The sequence below is a fragment of the Haliotis asinina genome, chromosome 6 (assembly GCF_037392515.1).
Source record: "Haliotis asinina isolate JCU_RB_2024 chromosome 6, JCU_Hal_asi_v2, whole genome shotgun sequence".
NCBI classification, from domain to species: domain Eukaryota; kingdom Metazoa; phylum Mollusca; class Gastropoda; order Lepetellida; family Haliotidae; genus Haliotis; species Haliotis asinina.
The window spans coordinates 64,804,957-64,826,075 of record NC_090285.1 but is presented as its reverse complement, the minus strand read 5'-3'; the positions used below and the strand labels follow the sequence as shown (position 1 = coordinate 64,826,075).

At 38.7% G+C, this 21,119-nt stretch overlaps 1 protein-coding gene across 1 annotated transcript; it reads right to left on the bottom strand.

The window, feature by feature from the left end:
* Positions 1-2,472: 2,472 nt before the first annotated feature.
* LOC137287507 (5'-nucleotidase domain-containing protein 1-like) lies at positions 2,473-20,721 on the bottom strand. Its single transcript, XM_067819845.1, has 12 exons — positions 20,346-20,721; positions 19,499-19,590; positions 17,966-18,037; positions 17,318-17,430; positions 16,802-16,884; positions 15,698-15,797; positions 14,591-14,765; positions 13,810-13,898; positions 12,703-12,821; positions 10,462-10,635; positions 9,925-10,096; positions 2,473-6,851 (listed from the first exon to the last, which is right to left on the bottom strand). The coding sequence occupies exons 1-12, from the start codon at positions 20,613-20,615 to the stop codon at positions 6,760-6,762; spliced, it is 1,551 nt and encodes a 516-aa protein (XP_067675946.1). The 5' UTR covers positions 20,616-20,721; the 3' UTR covers positions 2,473-6,759.
* Between the last annotated feature and the right edge of the window lie 398 nt (positions 20,722-21,119).

Genomic DNA, 21,119 nt, shown 5'->3' with positions numbered 1-21,119 from the left:
TGAGAACTGATGTCCACCCACATGTGTGTAACCAGTCTCCTAAGACTTCCAGAAAAGTCATCTCTATGTGAAGTTCGCTCATCAAAACAACAAACGTGTCTTCTCTATATACTTTTGGCCATGTCAAGTGAATCTTCTTTGCTAGTTCCAGAGGTGGTTGATCAACAGTAGACACAGGTATTTGCCCCTGATTTTGATTACATTCATGACATGCTGCTGGAGAATGAGCAGTGTCCCTAAATAAAGGCAGCATACCAGTGGCAGCTGGTGGACATGGAGTTGATGGTATCTTGTCTGCAAAGTAAGCTGACCAGGAAATGTTGACTTTCGTGTGTATTTGTCCACTGTTCAATAGCAAAGAAACTTTTTCAAGCTACTCTTTCTGTTCCAAATCAATGTCACCTGTTGATGTTATCTGTATTGCTCCATATAGTTAGATGGTAATGGTTTGTTGCTTGGAAAGTTGGCTGGTGCTATATTAGTGTATGATACAGGCAGTGGTGCAGTCTTCCTTGATTTCAAATTGACTTCTGGTAGATGGTGAAACTCTCTATCCAATCCAGGGTTCTGGTGAATGATATGATTTGTAAGAGACAAGGCAATGCCATGAAATGCTGTCTTTGCAAAAGTTGATTATAGGTTGTGATTTATGCTGTCAAAATCACCAGTTGTGAAAACAACTTTACGCTGAGATGGGGAAACAACTCTTGCTTCTCATATCCTGCAATCACCTGGTTTGCAAGGTTCGTTGACAGGTGTAAAACGCTGTCATAGGATACACACATGCCCCCTTCAAGGAGAATATCCTCCAAGCCTCGTTTCAGAGTTTTAGTTTGAATGTGAAGTCCCAAGTGCAGGCTGTTGAGAAATGGAGGATGTGGCTTCTGAGATACCTGCTGTATTATCCTTTTCACCTTGGAAGCAAGTACAACCAAGTATCATTTGTATGAGAGTCAATTGTGTCAATGGTCCTTGATGAGAACGACTTGGTTTCAATCGGTTTGCTGACATATCTGACTCTGAATAAATTGTGAAAATGACTCTTCTAATAATTTAGCTTCCCGCTTGGCAGTCACAACTTCGCTGTCTGAACTTTCATCTGATCTTTATTCTGACAACAAAGTATCACCAATGTTAAAGGAAACGAGTACATGTATACCTTTCTTATGTGAGTGCTTCCAGGCTATCTATGTCAGCAGGAAAAGCGTATTTCAGCCTGGAGGTATTAAGAGTTCTGTTATCACGAAGCTGCTGGAGTCTTCTTGTAAACAATTTCACAATGTCTGCCAACTTCAAACCTGAATTTGCCTCATATCTGTGTCCTTCTACGTATGAAATTATTTCTGCAAAATTCATTTAATATGGTGTTGTTTTGGCTCTCATGAATGATCTGTATTTTGTATGCAGATCTGTGTAGAAATGATTATCATACACAACATCAAGTGCAATTAAATAACCTGCAGATAATTTGCATATCGGCTTTCCATCCTGACGTTCATGAGCCATCAAACAAATGTTAGAATCAAATGTCATAGTTTGAGCCACAGGGTCATTACTGTCTGTTGGTAAGTCACAAAAGAAACACACAGATTTGTTATAACTGTGGACTGTGTCAGTGGTTAATTCATTTTCATTTTTAGAAGTATCTAAGCATATTATCAGCTTCTTTTTCACAAGTGTTGTTGGCAGATGTTCATTTTCCACTAATTTATGTACTATGCGACCAATTTGTTTGCAACAGGTGTAATAATAGGTGGTAAGCCTGTATGACTGCAGTATGTGATAAATTAATACATTTCACAAGATAATTAACCCTTATTCACTCATAAATACATCCCAAAACATGGAAAAAATTCATTTAAATTCCATGCAGAAAACACAAAAGGGAGGTCACTCTTGTGTTCATGTCCATGAAGGGAGGTAACAATCATGTGAAGGGGTTAAGCGTGAGAAAATGGTGATTTTTATGATCATTATCTTTAGAATACTATAGGCCACCCATGTGCAAAATATGAGCTTTCTTGTCCCCACCTATCAATTTGGTAAAAATATGTTTACCCAATAGATTTTGGGTTAATGACTAAATGCTTTAATTGGTTTGTTGTTTAACTCCATTTCAATAGAAAATGGATTAAAATGAAGTGTGCAGTCACAAGAGAGAGGAACAACTCACTCACCCCCATCCCATCCCACTTCTCAAACAGCTGTATCTGACTCTGTGTTTACTGCTACAAAAGAGCAAAACTATATCTAAAGTCAATTCTGAAGTGATCACTGGTAAATTGTGATCACTTGTCAACTGTTAGGACTCGGATGCAAACTCCTGGATCCCTCCTGATACTCCAGAGGAGATTGTGAGGTCACAATGTCCGCCAATCACGATATGGATCCAAAAGCAGTCTTGACCTCGGAGGCAAGATAGCGCTTCATAAACATATGCAAAAACATGTGGTAAAATAAACATACAAAACGTTTCTTTGTCTAAAACTGGTTTATTTCATTTAAATGCATCCACTAATGACCATATAAACATGTTACACATTTGATTGTTATCAGGGAAATATCCCAAATGCCCATTACTAGGATGAAAATCAGTCCCAGCCCACAAAAGATATCCAAGGCTGTATCAGTCAGGGTATTATTAGGGTATTGGTCTGTGTTTCTACAACCTGGAAAACTATTCACACCAGTAGACATGCTTGGTTAATTTTCCTCCCAGTTTTACATCACAGCTGCAAAGCAGATTACATTTGAGTGTCTTAAGCATTTCCTCTAATAAGGTCTCTCATAAGCACAATAGGTGTCTGTGTCTGTGCAGGTGTAGGTGTGCGCACCTGTGCGTTCATGTGTGCGTGCATGCATGCGTAAAGCAACTGTTTAAGAAATAATCCCCTCATTTCCAATAAGCACTGGGTCTGTTGACAAGTATACGCATATTAGAGGAAACACTCCCTGTCAACTTGGAAGCCAAGTTCAAGATTACAAAACATTTCCTGCTTATCATTAATGTCCAAAATCTAAATATTTGTTACCTGTTAATTTTAATCACTGATCAAATGTATAAGCACTCAGTGACCCAATGGATCCATGATGCAAACAGAGTGGTCATTCAAATGAGTTGTTTGCAAAAAATGCACCTAGCCAGAGTATAGGTGTGATAGGTGTTTGTAACGAAAGAGTCTGAACCAGACAAACCAGCGATTGAAATCATAAGCATTCATCATCACAACATAGATGTGAATACCATTCAAAATAAAAACATAAAATAGTCATACTGGCTAAGAAAATATCCATATCGCTTAACAGGATATTCTAACAACACTTTATATTTAAAGTCAAGTCAAGTCAAGTTAAAGTGTAGACTGCCAGAGCTAACACATTTACACATTAATGTTCTGTAGCAATAGTTTCCGAAAATCAGTATGTGAAAAAGGGGAATTTGAACAGGGTTGCTTTGTTCAATTTGTGAAATAATTATTTATATCCATGCTTTGAATAGTAATCAATATATTCAAAAACATTTACCACAAATACATTGATATAAAAAAAGGAAATGTACCAAACATAGTAATCACCTAGTGAGGATAGCAGACGACATATATGGTCTCTGACGATATGTATATTTTATTGCCCTTTTCTTCAGCAAAATAATAAAGCTTAACAAAAAAACATTGACTAAATATACAATTATTATAAATATACACCCTCTCCATGACGTGTCAATTTCTCTCCTGACAAATCAGCACTAGCAGTGGATAATGTTTCGTATTCCACTTGAAAACACTATGTTTTGAGACTCAAATATAACTACATTTACCTCACCTGAAGCCATATAATGGGTGATCTCTTTATTGCAAGGGATGATAACTCTCATTTTAAAATGATACAAGTGATGGTCTCTGCCTGAAGTGAATCACATGATATTTCCTAAATAATAATGGTGGATTCAGCACACCTACACAAACAGTCGGAATGAATGAGTGAGTGAGTTTGGTTTTATACCATAGAATTCTGTATTGTGTCCATGACAACAGCTGGTACAATGACAAGGATACATTACAGCAATGCCAAGAGATCAATGATGTGACCTTGACCATGCTGAGTGTTACTTCCTTCTTGAGCTCACCAGCTGTCCCATGCAAATAAGCTGCCTAATACAATCAACCATGTGGAAGGACAAAGTCAATTTAAAGAAGCAGCTTGGCAAGTTCAGGCAGACTTAAGGATGTGGTAATATTATCATTATAAACTATCCGTTTTTCAAGTATCCACGAATCGGACCACGATACAAGAAAAACAGCAGTGTGTGTGACATCTTGGCTCACTTGACAACAGATACCTCTGCATGCTTATATGGCTGAAATCTTTACATTACATAATAAGAAAAAATTCAGTGTCATACAAGCACCATTTGACATGTAGATATACATTTCCATCATCAATAGAAATGCATGTCAAGTTAAAAAAAAAAATCATTTTTTTTTTAATAGATCTGAGAATGAATTAATTATAAATTAAAGTAACACCTCTTATACATACAAACAGGGAACAAATGCAGTCTAAGTAAACTTAGTCTCAGCGTATTTCATTACACTCCACCAGTGAGTCTAATAAAACCTAGTAGAAGGTCGTGTCAGGTAACCTGTGAGCGATCAATGACCGTCCAATCAAACGCGAGATGGTTAAATAGATTTAACCAATCAGACAACAGCTACTATTTAGGGATTGGAGGGACTCTCAAAATATTCAGGTCACTGACACAGATCTCTCCACAAACAAAAATCTGCATAAAACACAGTTATTTGACCTGCAGTATATACGCTTTGGGGTTTCTGTTGACATGGTTACCATTAGCTAATATTTCCGCAAGATGACATCTTTGAATATTGCCAAAAACACTACTTTCAGCGACTGTTTACTAACCATTGTCAGCATATGCTAAATAGCATTCAGGATCGTTTGGGTACAAACCTTCTTGAGATAAAAAGGTCAAAAGGTATGTGCGAATGTCCACTTTCACGATTTGGTAAACTGTTCTGATTGGTCAATCTCAAAGGTTACCTGATGCGACCTCCCATAAGGTTTTGTTAGACTCAGTAGTGGAGTGTAATGAAAAGTACTGAGGATAAGTTTACTTAGACTGGGAACAAATGAAGGCGTATACATTAAATACACATCAATGAACAAATCACCCATACAATCACCGTCATTAACTTCCTAGTGGGTGAACCACTAACCTGCAAGATCGTCCTGACAGGGCACTGACGACCAGCAAAATACTTCCATTAAATTGTGTCTCATAGATAAGACGACCCCGTTCTACAGGCAGCTTTTTTTGGTCCTCAAAAGTCGGCTTATACATACTGTAATATACGGTACATATTAACCAGGTATCACTGATTCAGTGTGTATCAATGGCCAAACAATACAAAACTCATATTGTGGCACTGAAGGTTTGGTGTCTGACAAAACGACGAGTATAAAACACACATACTACGTAACTTTTGATAAGAAGTGAGAAAGTTATTTTTCAGGCATCACTCAACAGTATTCCTGAGCATTAATCTATGCAACTGAGAAACAATGATATGTTTCAACGAAGTCAGCGAACCTAATGTTAGTCGCCTCTTACGACAAGCATGGGTTACTGAAGATCAATTCTAATGTGGATCTTCACTGGCCTTGTGATAAGGATGATCGATTTCATCATGTATAAAAATATACAACACTGATATTGAGAATAATTTTTGTGTTTCATCAAAAGAAGTAAAATATGGGTATCAAAAGTGGAAAACTATTTTACACCTTAGTTTTCCCATAAAATGTGAAAAAGCAATACCTGATATAAAAGTATGTAATATTTGCAATATTGACTGCCATCACCTGCATGATGGGATGTTGAGGTAAACAGTTTGTAAGTAACATGACATATTACTTGCTCACATGTATATATGATAAATGCAGTGCTTCCCTCAAAAAACCCAAAGTGTCTATTACAAACTTGGATGCCTTAAACTTGCTTCATTATAAAACTGAATTATACAACAAACACTTCATGCCTTTCCATTATATTTTCAGGTGAGGGGAACTGAAAGTTTGTAAAAATAACATTCTTTACACAGCAAAAGAAATACATTTTGCACCATTTTAAGCATAAAACCATAACATCTGGATTAAAATAAGGACACAAACAGAACTTAAACACTGTATACACAGGTCCTCGTGTCTTTACGGGGATTAAATATTTTTTTAAAAATACATACAAATCTGAGAAAAATGTCAAAAACAATATGTTTTTAATCATTAATCCTTGCAAAAACATGAAGGCCTCTGTACATTGCTTCAAAATTAACTATGGATTGAGACCATTTCACATACCGGAACTGCTCTAGTGAAATGAGGCAAAGTTCCTCTATGCTATTTTAATATTTGTTTCAATTTTTCTAAATCGGAAAACCATCTCATTTACCCCTGAGAAAAAGATGTTGTGCATCTTCAGGGTTGATATTGCTGGCAAATCAACAACATGTGAATCCATTGCTGATCGACACTCATTGGAATACATGCTACTATCTGAAGATTCAGAGTGATGGTTTAGCACGTATTTGTCAATTCTGGTTGGAGATGAGCCAACAAGCAGGGTATTTGAGGTGTAAGTGGTATCAGATGACGATGGTGAAGATCAGTGGCTCTGTTCACCAGCTATATGAGGCTACATTAAGACTGATACCTGTTGTGTGTCAAGGGTTCTTCAGTTTGTCAAAGCAAGGATGCTGGTTTGCCAGGATGGAAGCCCTGGGTAGAGCCACTCTTGGCGCCGAAGGTTTCAAACTTGTGGCCCAGTGGCACTCCTGGAGATGAAGTTGGATGATATTGTAATGAGAATCTGTTATATATGTCTTCCCTCAAGTGAATATCAAATATATTTATCTTTCTTAAAATGCTGTTTTCATCCTTTTTGAATATATATTATGTTATATTTGCCATTCTGTTTACCTGAGACACAATTTATGTCTCTGTTTAAGCTGCGCTAAACTGGCAACAAAGGGTGTTACCTAGCAAATATGGCCAAAGATAAGTTGAATTTTAAGTGGCCGATGAAGGTCTGGGATGGAAGAGGTCTTCACCAACCCATAGTTGCCACAAAAGGCGACCACGCTTGTAAGAGGTGACTAATGGGATCAGGGGGTTAGGCACACTGACTTAGTTGAAATATTGGTTCCCAGTGGTGTATGTTAATGCTCATACTGTTGATCACTGGATTGTCTGGTCCACCATTATTTTACAATGAGTGAGTGAGTTTAGTATTATGCCACACTCAGCAATATTCTAGCTATATGGCAGCGGTCTGTAAATAATCGAGTCTGGACCAGACAATCCAGTGATCAACAACATGAGCATTGATCTGCTCAACTGGGCACCGATGACGTGTCAACCAAATCAGCGAGCCTGACCACCCGATCCCATTAGTCGCCTCTTATGACAAGCATAGTCGCCTTTAATGGCAAGCATGGGTTGCTGAAAGCCTATTCTCCCACAGGACCTTTACAGGTCCGTTTATTTATAGACCACATCCATATAGCTGGAACATTGCTGAGTGCCGCATAAAACTAAACTCTCTCACTCACTGAATTTCAAGCACCAAAACAAAGATGGGGGTTGCCTTATCTACAGGTGAAAAAATGACATTGTATTGCTTCTGGTGAATGCTTCTCGTGAATGAAAAAGAGCAGCTAACTTTGTCAGTGAAGACATCAAATGTACAATTAAACATCACAATATATAATCAAATATGTTTTCAGTTTTAATTTGTTTTTTCTGGGTACTGTATTATATGTAAGGTTTAAATGAGTGAGTGAGTGAGTGAGTTAGTTTAGTTTTATGTCGCTTTTAGCAGAATTCCAGCAATATCATGGCAGGAGACACCAGAATGGGCTTCACATATCATACCCATGTGGGGAATCGAACCCTGGTCTTCGGCATGACAAGCAGACATGCAAGGTTTAAGACTACCATGTGTATTATGTGCCACGGCAGCAGGGAATGTGGCTTTAAATGAATATGCCATGTCATCATTATGGGCCATGGCGGTTGGGAATGTGGCCTTAAATGAATATGCCATGTCATCATTATGGGCCATGGCGGCAGGGAATGTGGCCTTAAATGAATATGCCATGTCATCATTATGGGCCATGGCGGCAGGGAATGTGGCCTTAAATGAATATGCCATGTCATCATTATGGGCCATGGCGGCAGGGAATGTGGCCTTAAATGAATATGCCATGTCATCATTATGGGCCATGGCGGCAGGGAATGTGGCCTTAAATGAATATGCCATGTCATCATTATGGGCCATGGCGGCAGGGAATGTAGCCTTAAATGAATATGCCATGTCATCATTATGGGCCATGGCGGTTGGGAATGTGGCCTTAAATGAATATGCCATGTCATCATTATGGGCCATGGCGGCAGGGAATGTGGCCTTAAATGAATATGCCATGTCATCATTATGGGCCATGGCGGCAGGGAATGTGGCCTTAAATGAATATGCCATGTCATCATTATGGGCCATGGCGGCAGGGAATGTGGCCTTAAATGAATATGCCATGTCATCATTATGGGCCATGGCGGCAGGGAATGTAGCCTTAAATGAATATGCCATGTCATCATTATGGGCCATGGCGGTTGGGAATGTGGCCTTAAATGAATATGCCATGTCATCATTATGGGCCATGGCGGCAGGGAATGTAGCCTTAAATGAATATGCCATGTCATCATTATGGGCCATGGCGGTTGGGAATGTGGCCTTAAATGAATATGCCATGTCATCATTATGGGCCATGGCGGCAGGGAATGTGGCCTTAAATGAATATGCCATGTCATCATTATGGGCCATGGCGGCAGGGAATGTGGCCTTAAATGAATATGCCATGTCATCATTATGGGCCATGGCGGCAGGGAATGTGGCCTTAAATGAATATGCCACGTCAGCACAATGTGAATGAAGTTATTCATATTTGATGGACTTTCGCATTGATATTCAGTCGAACTTTTTAGAACATGGAAGATGATTTTATTAAGATGTAAAACTTTGTAACTGTTCCCACTGCTACTTGCTTTTTGTAATTGTACCTAATGTAAAATATAGTTGGTCTACCAGTATGAAAATGTGTGATTTCTCTTGCAAAGTATGGAGACTATTCTTGATCCACTCACATATACACTTGAGTGAGTGAGTGAGTGAGTGAGTTTAGTTTTACGCAGCTTTAATGCCACTTTGAGCAGTATTGTGAGTTTACTGCCACTTTGACCCATATTGTGCATGAGGTTACTGCCACTTTGAACAATATTGTGAGTTTACTGCCACTTCGAGCAGTACTGTGAGTGAGTTTCCTGCCAGTTTCACCTATATTGTGCATGAGTTTACTGCCACTTTGAGGAATATTGTGAGTGAGTTTACTGCCATTTTGAGCATTATGTGTGACTGAAATTAGACACTGCTTTAGCTGTGGTGCTGACCAACAATCAACCAATAATCACAGATTTCTGGCACATGAAAAGGGAGGCAACTCTGGACAGCAAATTGTGTCACCTTGCATAAGTGCACCACTAATTCCCTGAGAACTTATAAGGTCAAACCCAAATACACTATGTAGTATATCCATCACACAAAAGTTTACATTCATCATGCATGTGGTGGTATGTGGTTATGATGATTTTAAGGGGGAGTCACCCATTTTGTTAGTAGTTACGGGTGGGTAGGGGATAGTTAATTTTGTACATGACAAGCAGGGGATGTCACTTACTTCATACAAAGTTTTGCCATGAAGAGTCATATATTATGAACAGGTCCTTACATTCAAAATCATTATTTTCAAAACTTCTGGACCAGTAAATTGAAAAGAAATGAGAATCTTAACACACCTGCCAGGTACTCCAGACTGGGGACAGTGATGTCGCTGTACTGGCTGATGATGCTCCCCCAGAGAGTGTTCATGGCCTTGTTGGACACCTCCTCTGGACCATGGTACAGGAACGGTCCCCATACGTCGGAGATCAAGTACTCTGTTTCCTCATGGGTCACTAGAGAGCTATGCTGAATTGTAAGCAGACTCTGTCAGTTATTCCTTCCTGTATTGGGAACTTATAATAACATGTTGCATCCATTCACAGAACAAATGAGAATTAATGGGAAATATATAATGACAGACAGACGTTGAACACCACAAGCATTCCTGGAAAATGTTGAGATTCTCAGAATCTAAATGTTAACATCTGAACATCTGATATCAGCGATATTTACAGACTACAAACAGGATCCGTATTTACCTCTATCACTGGACATACAAATGATATACGGAATCTGTATTCACCTCTAACTCGGGACATACAGATGATATACAGGATCTGTATTCACCTCTATCCCTAGATACACAGGTTACATACAGGATCTGAATTTACCTCTATTCCTCGTCGCCTTTTCTTTTGTGACGGCTCATCGTCTTGTTGTACAGTTCCGTCATCACATGCATATCCCTCAGCGTCCATTTCCTCCAGAAGTAGAACAGTGTCCCAGTCTGCATACATCTTAGATGGAAAACAGTCAGCGCAGATGTTGTCTCCAAAATATACAATCTGAAAACAATAACCTTTTTAAACAATATGTGCAAACCTTCACAGCAAACAGCACTAAACAAAGAAAAAAGGGTCCATTCCTAACACGTTCCTGGTCTTTTGGGTAGGCTGAGAATGCTTCACTGCTGTAGTTTTCTACATGATTCACCAACTGACTCACCAGTGCTGACCTAAACCCTACAATCCTATATTCTGGAGGGAAAAACAGTTGACTATTGTATTAGGAGCCTTGACAGAACAGTTTGTTTAAAGGTCACATGCAACCAAAAAATCAACTATAATTAAAACACAATTATCACTTATTCATGACATATTATATACATTGCTGCTTGTTAAAAACAAATAAACAAAATTATAAGTGTACAATCACGATTCAAAAGTGCAATATTTTCTACTTGGGCTTACTTCCCTCGAGATGAAGCCCTCAGGAGACCTAACCTAGTCATAGCTGGTGGGGTGCACTCAAGTGTAACGACGGCTTCCAACTGGCTGGTTCATTTGCTGATACGTCGAGGGTTCATTGTATGTACAGAAAGATGATCCGTTTGATGGGCATTTTAGAAGTATGGTGAGCCACAGGAAAGTAGGATTCTTTATGGATAACAACTTCATTTATTGTATGTGATGTGCCATTTCAGTATGGATTCATATACCATTGTCAAACAAAATCATATAGACTAGAAGAACATATATAGTGATGTTGGGTTTGGAAAATACATGTTCTCTGAATTTGTGTTCAATCAAATCAAAAATTATCTCAGTAGAGATGGTGAACTGGAAACTGTCATCCGTCCAAGTATAAAGCAGGACTTGAAACTGACAAGAGTTTGCACCAGTTTCCGTCAGATCCAGTCATCCGGGAAAAATGTATGTAGTTTGTTTGCAACCCACGGGCATAAAAACATGTCATGTGTTCAAGTATCACACCTGCCTAATTACATAAGAGATTAGAATCAGATGCTTGAGTCATAAATCAATTTATTTTGTTTATGGCGTATTGCCTTACAGGCATTAAGTTCAAACTGCATGTCGTCAATGATTGAAGCTGTGTATTGCATATTGTCTTTAGCAGACAGGCAGACAGGCAGACAGACATATAGGTGTCAATAAACCAGACATTGAGCTTTCTCTGTGATAGAGACTGCTTACCACAATCAACAAGTGTTTTTATGTAACGAGTAGATTATTTACTTGTTTGTGTACACAACCAAGGTTAGACTACTGCTCTTGATGATCTCTTACTCCAGGCATTCATACTGTTTCAAGCTCCGTGAACTTATTCACTGCGCATGCGTTATGGGCACAGCACAGCTGTTGAAACCACTTTTTCCCCCCAGCGCTGGGGGAAATTTTGTAAATCATTTGAACTCTGATTCACGGGCTTTTTGTTCATTGTTTTTTTCTCAACTTTATAGTTTGAATTGGCATTTTTGATGATTTGTTTTGGTAAGTGCAAATGTAGAATTTGCAAAGTTGTGTTTTACGGTGCATGTGACCTTTAAGTTCTGTAGATTGATGTAAACATTTCACCTGACAAGCCCCTAAGACCTCACAATCACCACACACTCAATACCAATAATCTCAAATGTATATGAACTATGTTCAATTTGTACTTTTAAATTTAGGAAAGCAATTTTTCAGAAAGTAGTAAAGTTTGGGATGAAGCAGAGAAAATGATGTAGAATGGGATCAGAACCATTTCAACTGTCAAAACAATCATCGTAACTGTTGAGCTTTTCAAAAGTGAATCATTATTATTCTTTTCATCAAGCCCTAATTATTAAACACCACTTTAAACATTTTTTGGAATGTGTAACATAATCAGGTGTTCATTGCTAGGACATCAGCTTATACAAGGTTTAAAGTGGACTGAATATTTCACCACTAACCTAGCTTTGGAAATCATCATCCACAGCATGTGTGCATCACTTTAAAAACAACTTTTAAAAAACTCACAGTGTGTTCTGTTGACAACTTAATCTGTGTGAAAGAAGCATTTTAACAAATGAACATGAATAGTGCTTAAACGTTCTCAAGTGATGGTTCAAGGGAAGTAACAAAAAAAACCTTTGGATTGTCTTTTCCTGTCAGTGAGGCTATAAACTTTGTGAGCTCTTTATCATTGCCACGGTAATAGAAACCACCCCTTTTCAGATCTGTTGTTGGTTCCTTTACAGAGTGTTTTTCTGTAATATATCAAAATAAAAAATGTAGTTAAGTTTGGCATTAAGGCATGAAAGACTAGATCATACACATCCTCAATAATCTCCACTATACCCTGGTTGCATCTACGACTTGGCCTGATGATTTTATTACCTCCCTGATTGACTTTTTATCCAATCCTCAAAGCAATCTTAGTGTTATGACAGTCGTAACTCTCATACTTTAAAACAGACTTACAACTGTCATAACGCTACAGTCGTATTGGGGAATGAGACCCAGGTGTCTACACTGGGAATCTGAACAAACCAATCACAACCTACTTTCGCTTTTTAAATTATCTAACCAATTAAACTTGCCAACACCAAAGATACATAGGTACTCTGAAAGAGATATAAGGAGTTCTTGCATATATTTGTTTAAAGTTTTGGACCTGTCTGCATGATTTCCCCCCAAATCTGACCTGCACTGCAAACAAACCTTCGCAGCTGCAACCACTGTCTTTGTTGACACTGACAAGCTCTGTTGTAGTAGTAGCTTAGCTGATTGGCTGCTGTGAGAATGCACAGTCAGCAAAGGGAGGTAATAAAGTTATCGGGCTGAAGCGTATATGCATTCAGTGTATAGTGAAGACTTATCATATTGATATTGAGGATGGATCGTACACTACTTTAAGTAATGGATAATACACCTTTCATCACTTCGATTATTGCAAGGTGAGTCTGTATGGTTCGACTTCAATTTAAGTCATATTCCACAGCATGAGATAAGATACCATGTGCATGGCGCATTGATCAAACGGGATCAAACATGGGTTTGACGCATGATGAGTGAATATCACAACCACTACAACTACGCTGTCTAACTACTAGGCAGTCCAAACATGGCTGTTCATTATACATCCACTCAAGGCTGTTCAACATATACTGACATCATTACATCATTAAGGAGTTGCGGACAATCATACTAATCTTCAGTTACTAATGCTTCATCAACAAACACATGATTTCTTACCTATTCTTTGGAAAGCATGCCCCTCAGTGAAGAAAGAAGGTTTCCTTGCATAGAACATGTTGATGTCGAAATAGGATTCCCAGTCATCACTGTAATACAGAGGACACTTACAGGACTGAATCAACATCAATATGTCCTCCAAATATGACAACAGTTCTCAAGGTAGGGAAATTTCATAGTCCCTGTCCTGTCCCATACTGATATTTTACTTCAGTACATTCCCTTTTCATTGAATTATATTTCATAGTTTCCAGTGAAAATATGGTTTTAACTACAAATAGTTTCCTTTGTTTCCTAGGTCTTATCCTAGAACAGTTTCCAGTAGACAGTGGGGCTTACATTAGAATAGTTTCCACTAGACAATGGGTCTTATCCTTGAACAGTTTCCACTACACAGTGAGTCTTACCCTTGAACAGCTTCCACTAGATAGTAGGTCTTACAATAAAACAGTTTCCACTAGACACTGGGTCTAACCCAAGATTAGTTTTCAATGGACAGTGAGTCTTCCCCTAAAATAGTTTCCACAAGGCAGTAGGTCTTACCCTAGAATAGATTCAGGTAGACAGTGGGTCTTACCCAAGATTAGTTTTCAGTAGACAGCAGGTTTAATCCTAGACTAGTTTCCACAAGACAGTATGTCACAACCTCAAACAATTTCCACTAGACAGTAGGTCTTACCCTAGAATAGTTTCCACAAGACAGTAGGTCTTACCCTAGAATAGTTTCCAGTAGACAGTAGGTCTTACCCTAGAATAGTTTCCAGTAGACAGTGGGTCTTACCCTAGAATAGTTTCCAGTAGACAGGATCCAAAGTCAGAGAAGGAGCTTGTGAGGAGGAAGACACATTTGTTGTCCTGCTTCAGAGATCGCAGCCACCTCTTTATGTCTTCACTACATTTCTCAACATACTTGTGTGGATTTTTCTTTATAGCTGGGAAGAATCCTCCTGTTTCTACTGGAGAATAATGAAATGGATGCAAGAAAAAATATGCAGAAACTGTTTCAGGCCAATTACGTCATTTTGTATTAAAACATCCAGTTTGTCCGGACAACAGTTCAACATGTTTCAAAAGCTTGATGAGAAATCCTTCTTCATTGAAACAAGTCATGCTTTAAAACTTTAAGAAAACTCATATTTCTTTACCTGTCCTGTACTTTCTGTCATTGTAAATACAACAGGAAAATGAAGACTGTTCACAAGTACAACAGAGATATACAATTCATTAATGAAAACTTGTTAGAATGAAATACAGGGCCAATACTCAGTTATCTCCCTTGGACCTTTAGCATAATGTATGGGGAGCTTTCTCATCACAAATAAAGGTCCGCTATACCTTTATACATACACTGATAATAATTACATGAAAAATACTTGCTTTGCCACCTTCATCCAAAAACGATTTCTCATGTTATTCAGGCAAGCAAACAGTGGAGTTCCTATCCACAAGTGTCAAACCTAGTTTTGGGGACAACTTTGAAAGCAAGACACAGGCAGAATATGGAGATGAAGTAGGGTGAGGGTTATCGTCTCACTGAAGAATATTTCGCTCATATGAAGATGTGCATGCATCTGTATGTGTGGCTGCTTGTACTAGCCCAGACTTCAGCTGGTTTTATAGTGTCAGCTCATTGAGATACTATGATAGAGTTCAGCATGAATAACCCACCCAGACACATAGTACTGACTCAAGACCAACCAGTCTTTGTTGTACCCATTAATGCCGAGAGCCAGGCAACAAGTACCATATTTCAATGTCTTTTGGGTTGACACAAAAAGGGATCAATCCCACAACCATCTGCTCTCCGGGCAGGTGCACTAACCACTGCACCAAGGAGGCAGATCACACTGACAGCAACAGACACACAGAGTATATGGTAGATATTTACATGCAAAGTTGTGATATGTATATATGTGCACTAGTGAATCTAATACATCGCCCCAGATCCGGCTGTAGTCTATCTTGTCAGCAGATTTGGAGTCCTTCATCTGGAAAGTAGAATAGTATTAAGGTAAGCTACAAGTTCAAGAAATCTATTCTACTTCACACATGACCCTGTTAACTCCCAAAAGTGAGTGAGTGAGTGAGTGAGTGAGTGAGTGAGTGAGGTTTAATGCCACACTGTATCTTTCAGGTATATCATCTTAGGGAAGAAGTGACACAAATGATCCAAATTCTGTGATGATAAACCAAAGGTCGCAATCAGCACAAACCCACTATTATACATCCACACTGAAGTCATTTTAGTTTCCAAGGCCTTGGTCTGAGCTCCTGCCAACCTTTGCTCGCTTTGCTTGCATGTAGGAAGACTGGTCATTTTCTCTATGCTGCGCAACCCATTTTGCACTACAGTTTGCCTGTGCCCAGATAAATGACAACCCCATTTCACCTGACCCGACCCAGATAACTGACCACCCCATTTCATCTGACCTGACCCAGATAACTGACCACCCCATTTCATCTGACCCAACCCAGATAACTGACCACCCCATTTCATCTGACCCAACCCAGATAACTGACCACCCCATTTCATCTGACCTGACCCAGATAACTGACCACCCCATTTCACCTGACCTGGCCCAGATAACTGACTAGCCCATTTCACCTCACCGGACCCGACCCAGACAAATGACCAACCCCAATCATCTGACATGACCCAGTTATCCGACTGCCCCATTTCACCTGAGCTGACCCAATTACCTGACCAGCCCATTTCACCCCAACTGTCCTAGTCACCTGACCTAGTCACCTGACCTGACCCAGTTACCTGAATGCCTCACTTTACCTGGCCTGACTCAGTTATCTGACAATCCTATTTCACCTGACCTGACCCAGCTACCTTGCCAGTCTATTTCACCTCATCTGACCCAGTTACCTGACCAGCCCATTTCACCAAATACATGACCCAGTTATGTGATGGCCTCATTCCACCTGACTATTCACAAACTTAATCATAGGAATTCAAGTGAACACAAAAGAATCTGGGCCTCACCTTTTTGTCTTCGATGTCAATAATTCTTGCCATGGCAACAAGGCCTGGAGTGTCAAAGTAGTTCTCAAAGAAACGAAAAGTTGCTGAAAATACAACATAAAATACATCAATAATTGTGGCAGAGTTTGTCCTAGAAAAGTGTTACAGCAGCCTATCCTAAATAAACACACACAAAATCTCAGTGAATCCCTAGGCTACCCGTCTGCCCTTAGAAAGGTTTGTTAGTAATCAGCTGTTTTGTAATGACAGAATCTTTATGTTCTTGAGTTCAGTATCAGTATAAATCACAACACTGTTTCACAGATTCTCAGAAAGGTTGAAATTTTGGAGTCAGTTTCACCTAAACCAGACATTAGCTTAATGTGGAATGAAAGACTGAAGGAATGCAGGCTGCGGATGCCACATCAGTGAAATTCACATACAGGAGCATATATATGTCTGACCCTGGAGGCATAACTCTGTACAGCAAGCATACTCTTGATGATTTAACGTTATTCTCAACAACGTTCAACTCACTATTAGAGTTTTTAACTGTCTGTTTCACAGTGTCTGCATGTTTCCAGATCTGATCCTCTCCGTAGGATGCCTGTATCTCAGCTGTCTTCAGAGCCCTTGTTCCATGAGTAGCTCTGAAACAACATGCTTCATCTATCACAAACAATCCATTTACAGATTTACAGACCTTCCAGACTTCACAGGAATACTGGTGTTCCATAACAAACATTTAGAGTTCAGTTCATACCATGAAGTTAAGAAAAAGTCTGCTGCAGTCTGTTTGGTTGAAAATCCATGTTTACTACGCCAAAAAGAGCATTTTGTGTCATCATATTTTGGTTAGCACAAATCATTAACCATTCAAAATGACTTCATGATACTACTATACATGTCAGATATTCTCTCAAATAGTGACTTCTACAAAACGTGAATTATTCAATTTTATGCATTTTATGCTCCACCAACTGCTGTTCAGATGAGGCCTGGAACTTTGTCCCTTTAATGTAGAAAGATACTGACAGTAACAAAACATACAAGACAACGTAACTAGTTTTTGCAGTAATTAGTAGTCTTCCGACATTGAGGGTTAACATGATAATTCTATTTATCTCAAACTGATTTCTCACCCACAGGTGTGTAAGAAATGCACTCATATGTTTTAAAAATTACCGTAAAATCTTGCCATCATCTGCGGTTTTGAGTATATGTCCCTTCTCGATGTCCAGAAAGAGACCTTTGCATCTGAAAAACACAGAAAGGAACATGAGGAGGAGATAGTTTGTGAGTGAGAATGTTTTTGTACCACTGTCAGCAATATTCCAGCAGCATCACGGCAGGTGACACCAGACATGCGCTTCACACATTGTACAAATGTAGAGAATTGAACCCATTCAAAGTGACCAGCTAACGCTGTAGCTGCTAGGCTAGCGCACTGTCCTGCAGACAAGGATGACAACAAAAGGAGACGCTGAGGACCTGATAACAAGGGGATCAAAAGAATATGGGCAGATTACATGTGAGGGGAGATAATGTGTTAATGCACTTTAATGTTGCACTCCTATGTGACGATGTGCATGTGTATGTGTGGCTACTTGTACTTGCCCATACTAAAGGTGGTTATGTAGTGCAAGCTCACTGAGATACAGACTGCAAGTCAGTGAGTGACATTTAACAAACTGGGACACCAGCAATATTGTTGTACGGGACCCTGGAAATGAGCTTCACACTTTGTATCCATGTGAAGAAACAAACTCTGAGATTTCATAAGGTAAGCATCAGATGATAAGTAAAACATGGTAAGGAGATAAGCAAAATATAAAGAGGAGACAATAATTAGAACATAATGAGATGATAAGGAGATAATATACAGGACATAAGTAAGGTAAAGGTAAGGTAAGACATGGTAAGGAGATAAGCAAAACATAAAGAGGAGACAATAACTAGAACATCAGGAGATAATATAGAGGAAGAAAGTAAAGGTAAGGTAAAACATGGTAAGGAGATAAGCAAATCATAAAGAGGAGACAATAACTAGAACATAATGAGATGATAAGGAGATAATATAGAGGACATAAGTAAAGTAAAGGTAAGGAAAAACATGGTAAGGAAATGGCAAAACATAAAGAGGAGACAATAACTAGAACATAATGAGATAAGGAGGTAATATAGAGGACATAAGTGAAACATAATCCTGATATATAGAACATAAAGAGGACATGAAGAGAAGAACAGATGTACCACGGAAATTAGCACAACTGCAGTTTCACATTGTTAACACATTATTGTTTTTCATTTCCCAAACAAATATAAAAGTCATCTGTCTGCCTGTCAACTTTGGTGAACAAATATTGCACAGTTTTCAAAGTCAGTTCCAGAAACAACACCTCAGACAGCTGGACAGACTGTGTCCAACTTAATAGATTCCACTACCAGTGTTTGCATTAACACAGAAACAGGAGTTTTTCACACACAAAAAAATAATAAAACCATGCAAAATATATTTTGTGCGAGTGTTTTTGACACATAAATTCTGATCTACATAATTTTAAAAAGCACCTTAAAACTGTGGGGGTACTGAAAATTTCACACACAAAAGATTTGGTCTACATATTTATAATTATATTTCTGCGCGCACTCATACAAAACCTACCGCGATCACTGACTACAATACTGGGTATTCTCACGTGTATCTCTCATACTCACATAAACTCCTTGTACTTGAATAGGTCAGACTTGATGGAAGCGTCATAGCCTTTCTCCTCAACCAGGAAATCAGTTATACACTTGTATGACAGCTGGAAAATGATACAAAACTTAAATGGATGCATTAGGTTGCATAATAGGCACACACTTTTGAAAACAAGTTATGTGGTAGAAACAGATTACATATTTTTTCCAACCAAAATTATCATTAGATTTAAAAAGCAAATAACTTTTTCCTGACTGGATCTGTGGTCCGTCATGTGTGAAAAATGTCTTCTTAGAAATTAAAATTATCTAAACTTCAGCAATTTCCAAATTTTATTTTCAACATGATTTGCTTATTTTGATTATTTGTTATAGTTAAAGTCAGTACTGTATCATAATACATAAACAGGTGAGCTGACAAGTGTAAAATTGGCCATGTCTTAGATAATTCACAAAATTATCATAAAAACGTGAGTAACTTGTGAATTTCTATCTACAAACAAGACTTAGAATGATTAGAAACAAAACATATTTTGGTAGTATATATCCGAATATGCTATTGCTTATATCTTCGATTGATACCATCTGAGACCATGTAATAGATGGTCTCTGCTACCATATGTCTTTGATGAACATGGAACACATAGATAGATATATCTACATCATGATAATCGTCAAACATGATCATGACAAGTATTATTGTATATATATATATATTGTGTTTCATTTAATAAATGAAACTTATGGCACACTGATATAATTATAGTCACGTCTGAAGCATCTTAAGCGGCTGATTTTGTGGATTTTGAATCTATACGTTCAAATAAATCGAAACGCATCAGCAGCTGATCACAGTTCTCACATTGAACACTTCCACCAGTCTGTATTTCGCCAAAGTGTGATCCAGATCGAAACCGTAGGCATCGTAATCAGCCAGACAAACAGTGCTTGGATGACCCGTGCTCATTGTGCGTCTCTGCGCTGCAGTTGTCAATATCCGCGCTGCACTGTGCACGTGTTGGGTATTGTTGTTGAGCTGACCTTGCCGGGAGCGTGTGGTCACTGAAGTCCTAAGCGAGAGGCAACAGTTCTCTTTTATCCTACATCTGGAGAAACATCGTATAATAAACATTCAAGATTCTCCTCGTAAACTAAATATTTATTTTGTTTTAGAAGTTATGTAATAGCACTTCGATCTAAACATTCGGCAAGACACGACAGCTTTCGCCGCAATAAAAGGGAGATAAGCGCCCTCCTAAATTTGGGGCTTGCCGCTAAATAAGATTCAAACCGTGAACATGTATACTTCTCCATAATTGAGTGATCAGAGATCTCTTGCATTGCTCCAAGTCGTGAAACAGAACATTATTCCTAATCAACTGTAAGCATGCCACACTTTTTCACTGGCTGGAACCTTGGCATGTTAATGGTCCTTATCCTGTTTTTAATTCCCTATACATTAAGCGCGCGCGCGTTGGCTTGTATTATGAGCATGTGTGCACTACTGTCAACAAGGCAATTAACAAGTTTCAGTGACACCATTTCTTAATTTTGGAGCATGAGCTATCCTCCACTTTCCTCATGCGGTAACTCAATACAAACAGAGCATGTCAATAATTTGTACCGGTCCGTGTGT

What these genes read in the sequence shown, in the direction of transcription:
- LOC137287507 (XM_067819845.1), bottom strand. Translation starts at nt 20,615, where the DNA reads ATGTTTATTATACGATGTTTCTCCAGATGTAGGATAAAAGAGAACTGT. An exon ending in GACAGTTAAAAACTCTAATA is followed by an intron (nt 16,885 to 17,317) that starts GTGAGTTGAACG and finishes TTGTATTTTCAG; the next exon opens with CAACTTTTCGTTTCTTTGAG. An exon ending in AAAGGCGACGAGGAATAGAG is followed by an intron (nt 10,097 to 10,461) that starts GTAAATTCAGAT and finishes CTTACAATTCAG; the next exon opens with CATAGCTCTCTAGTGACCCA.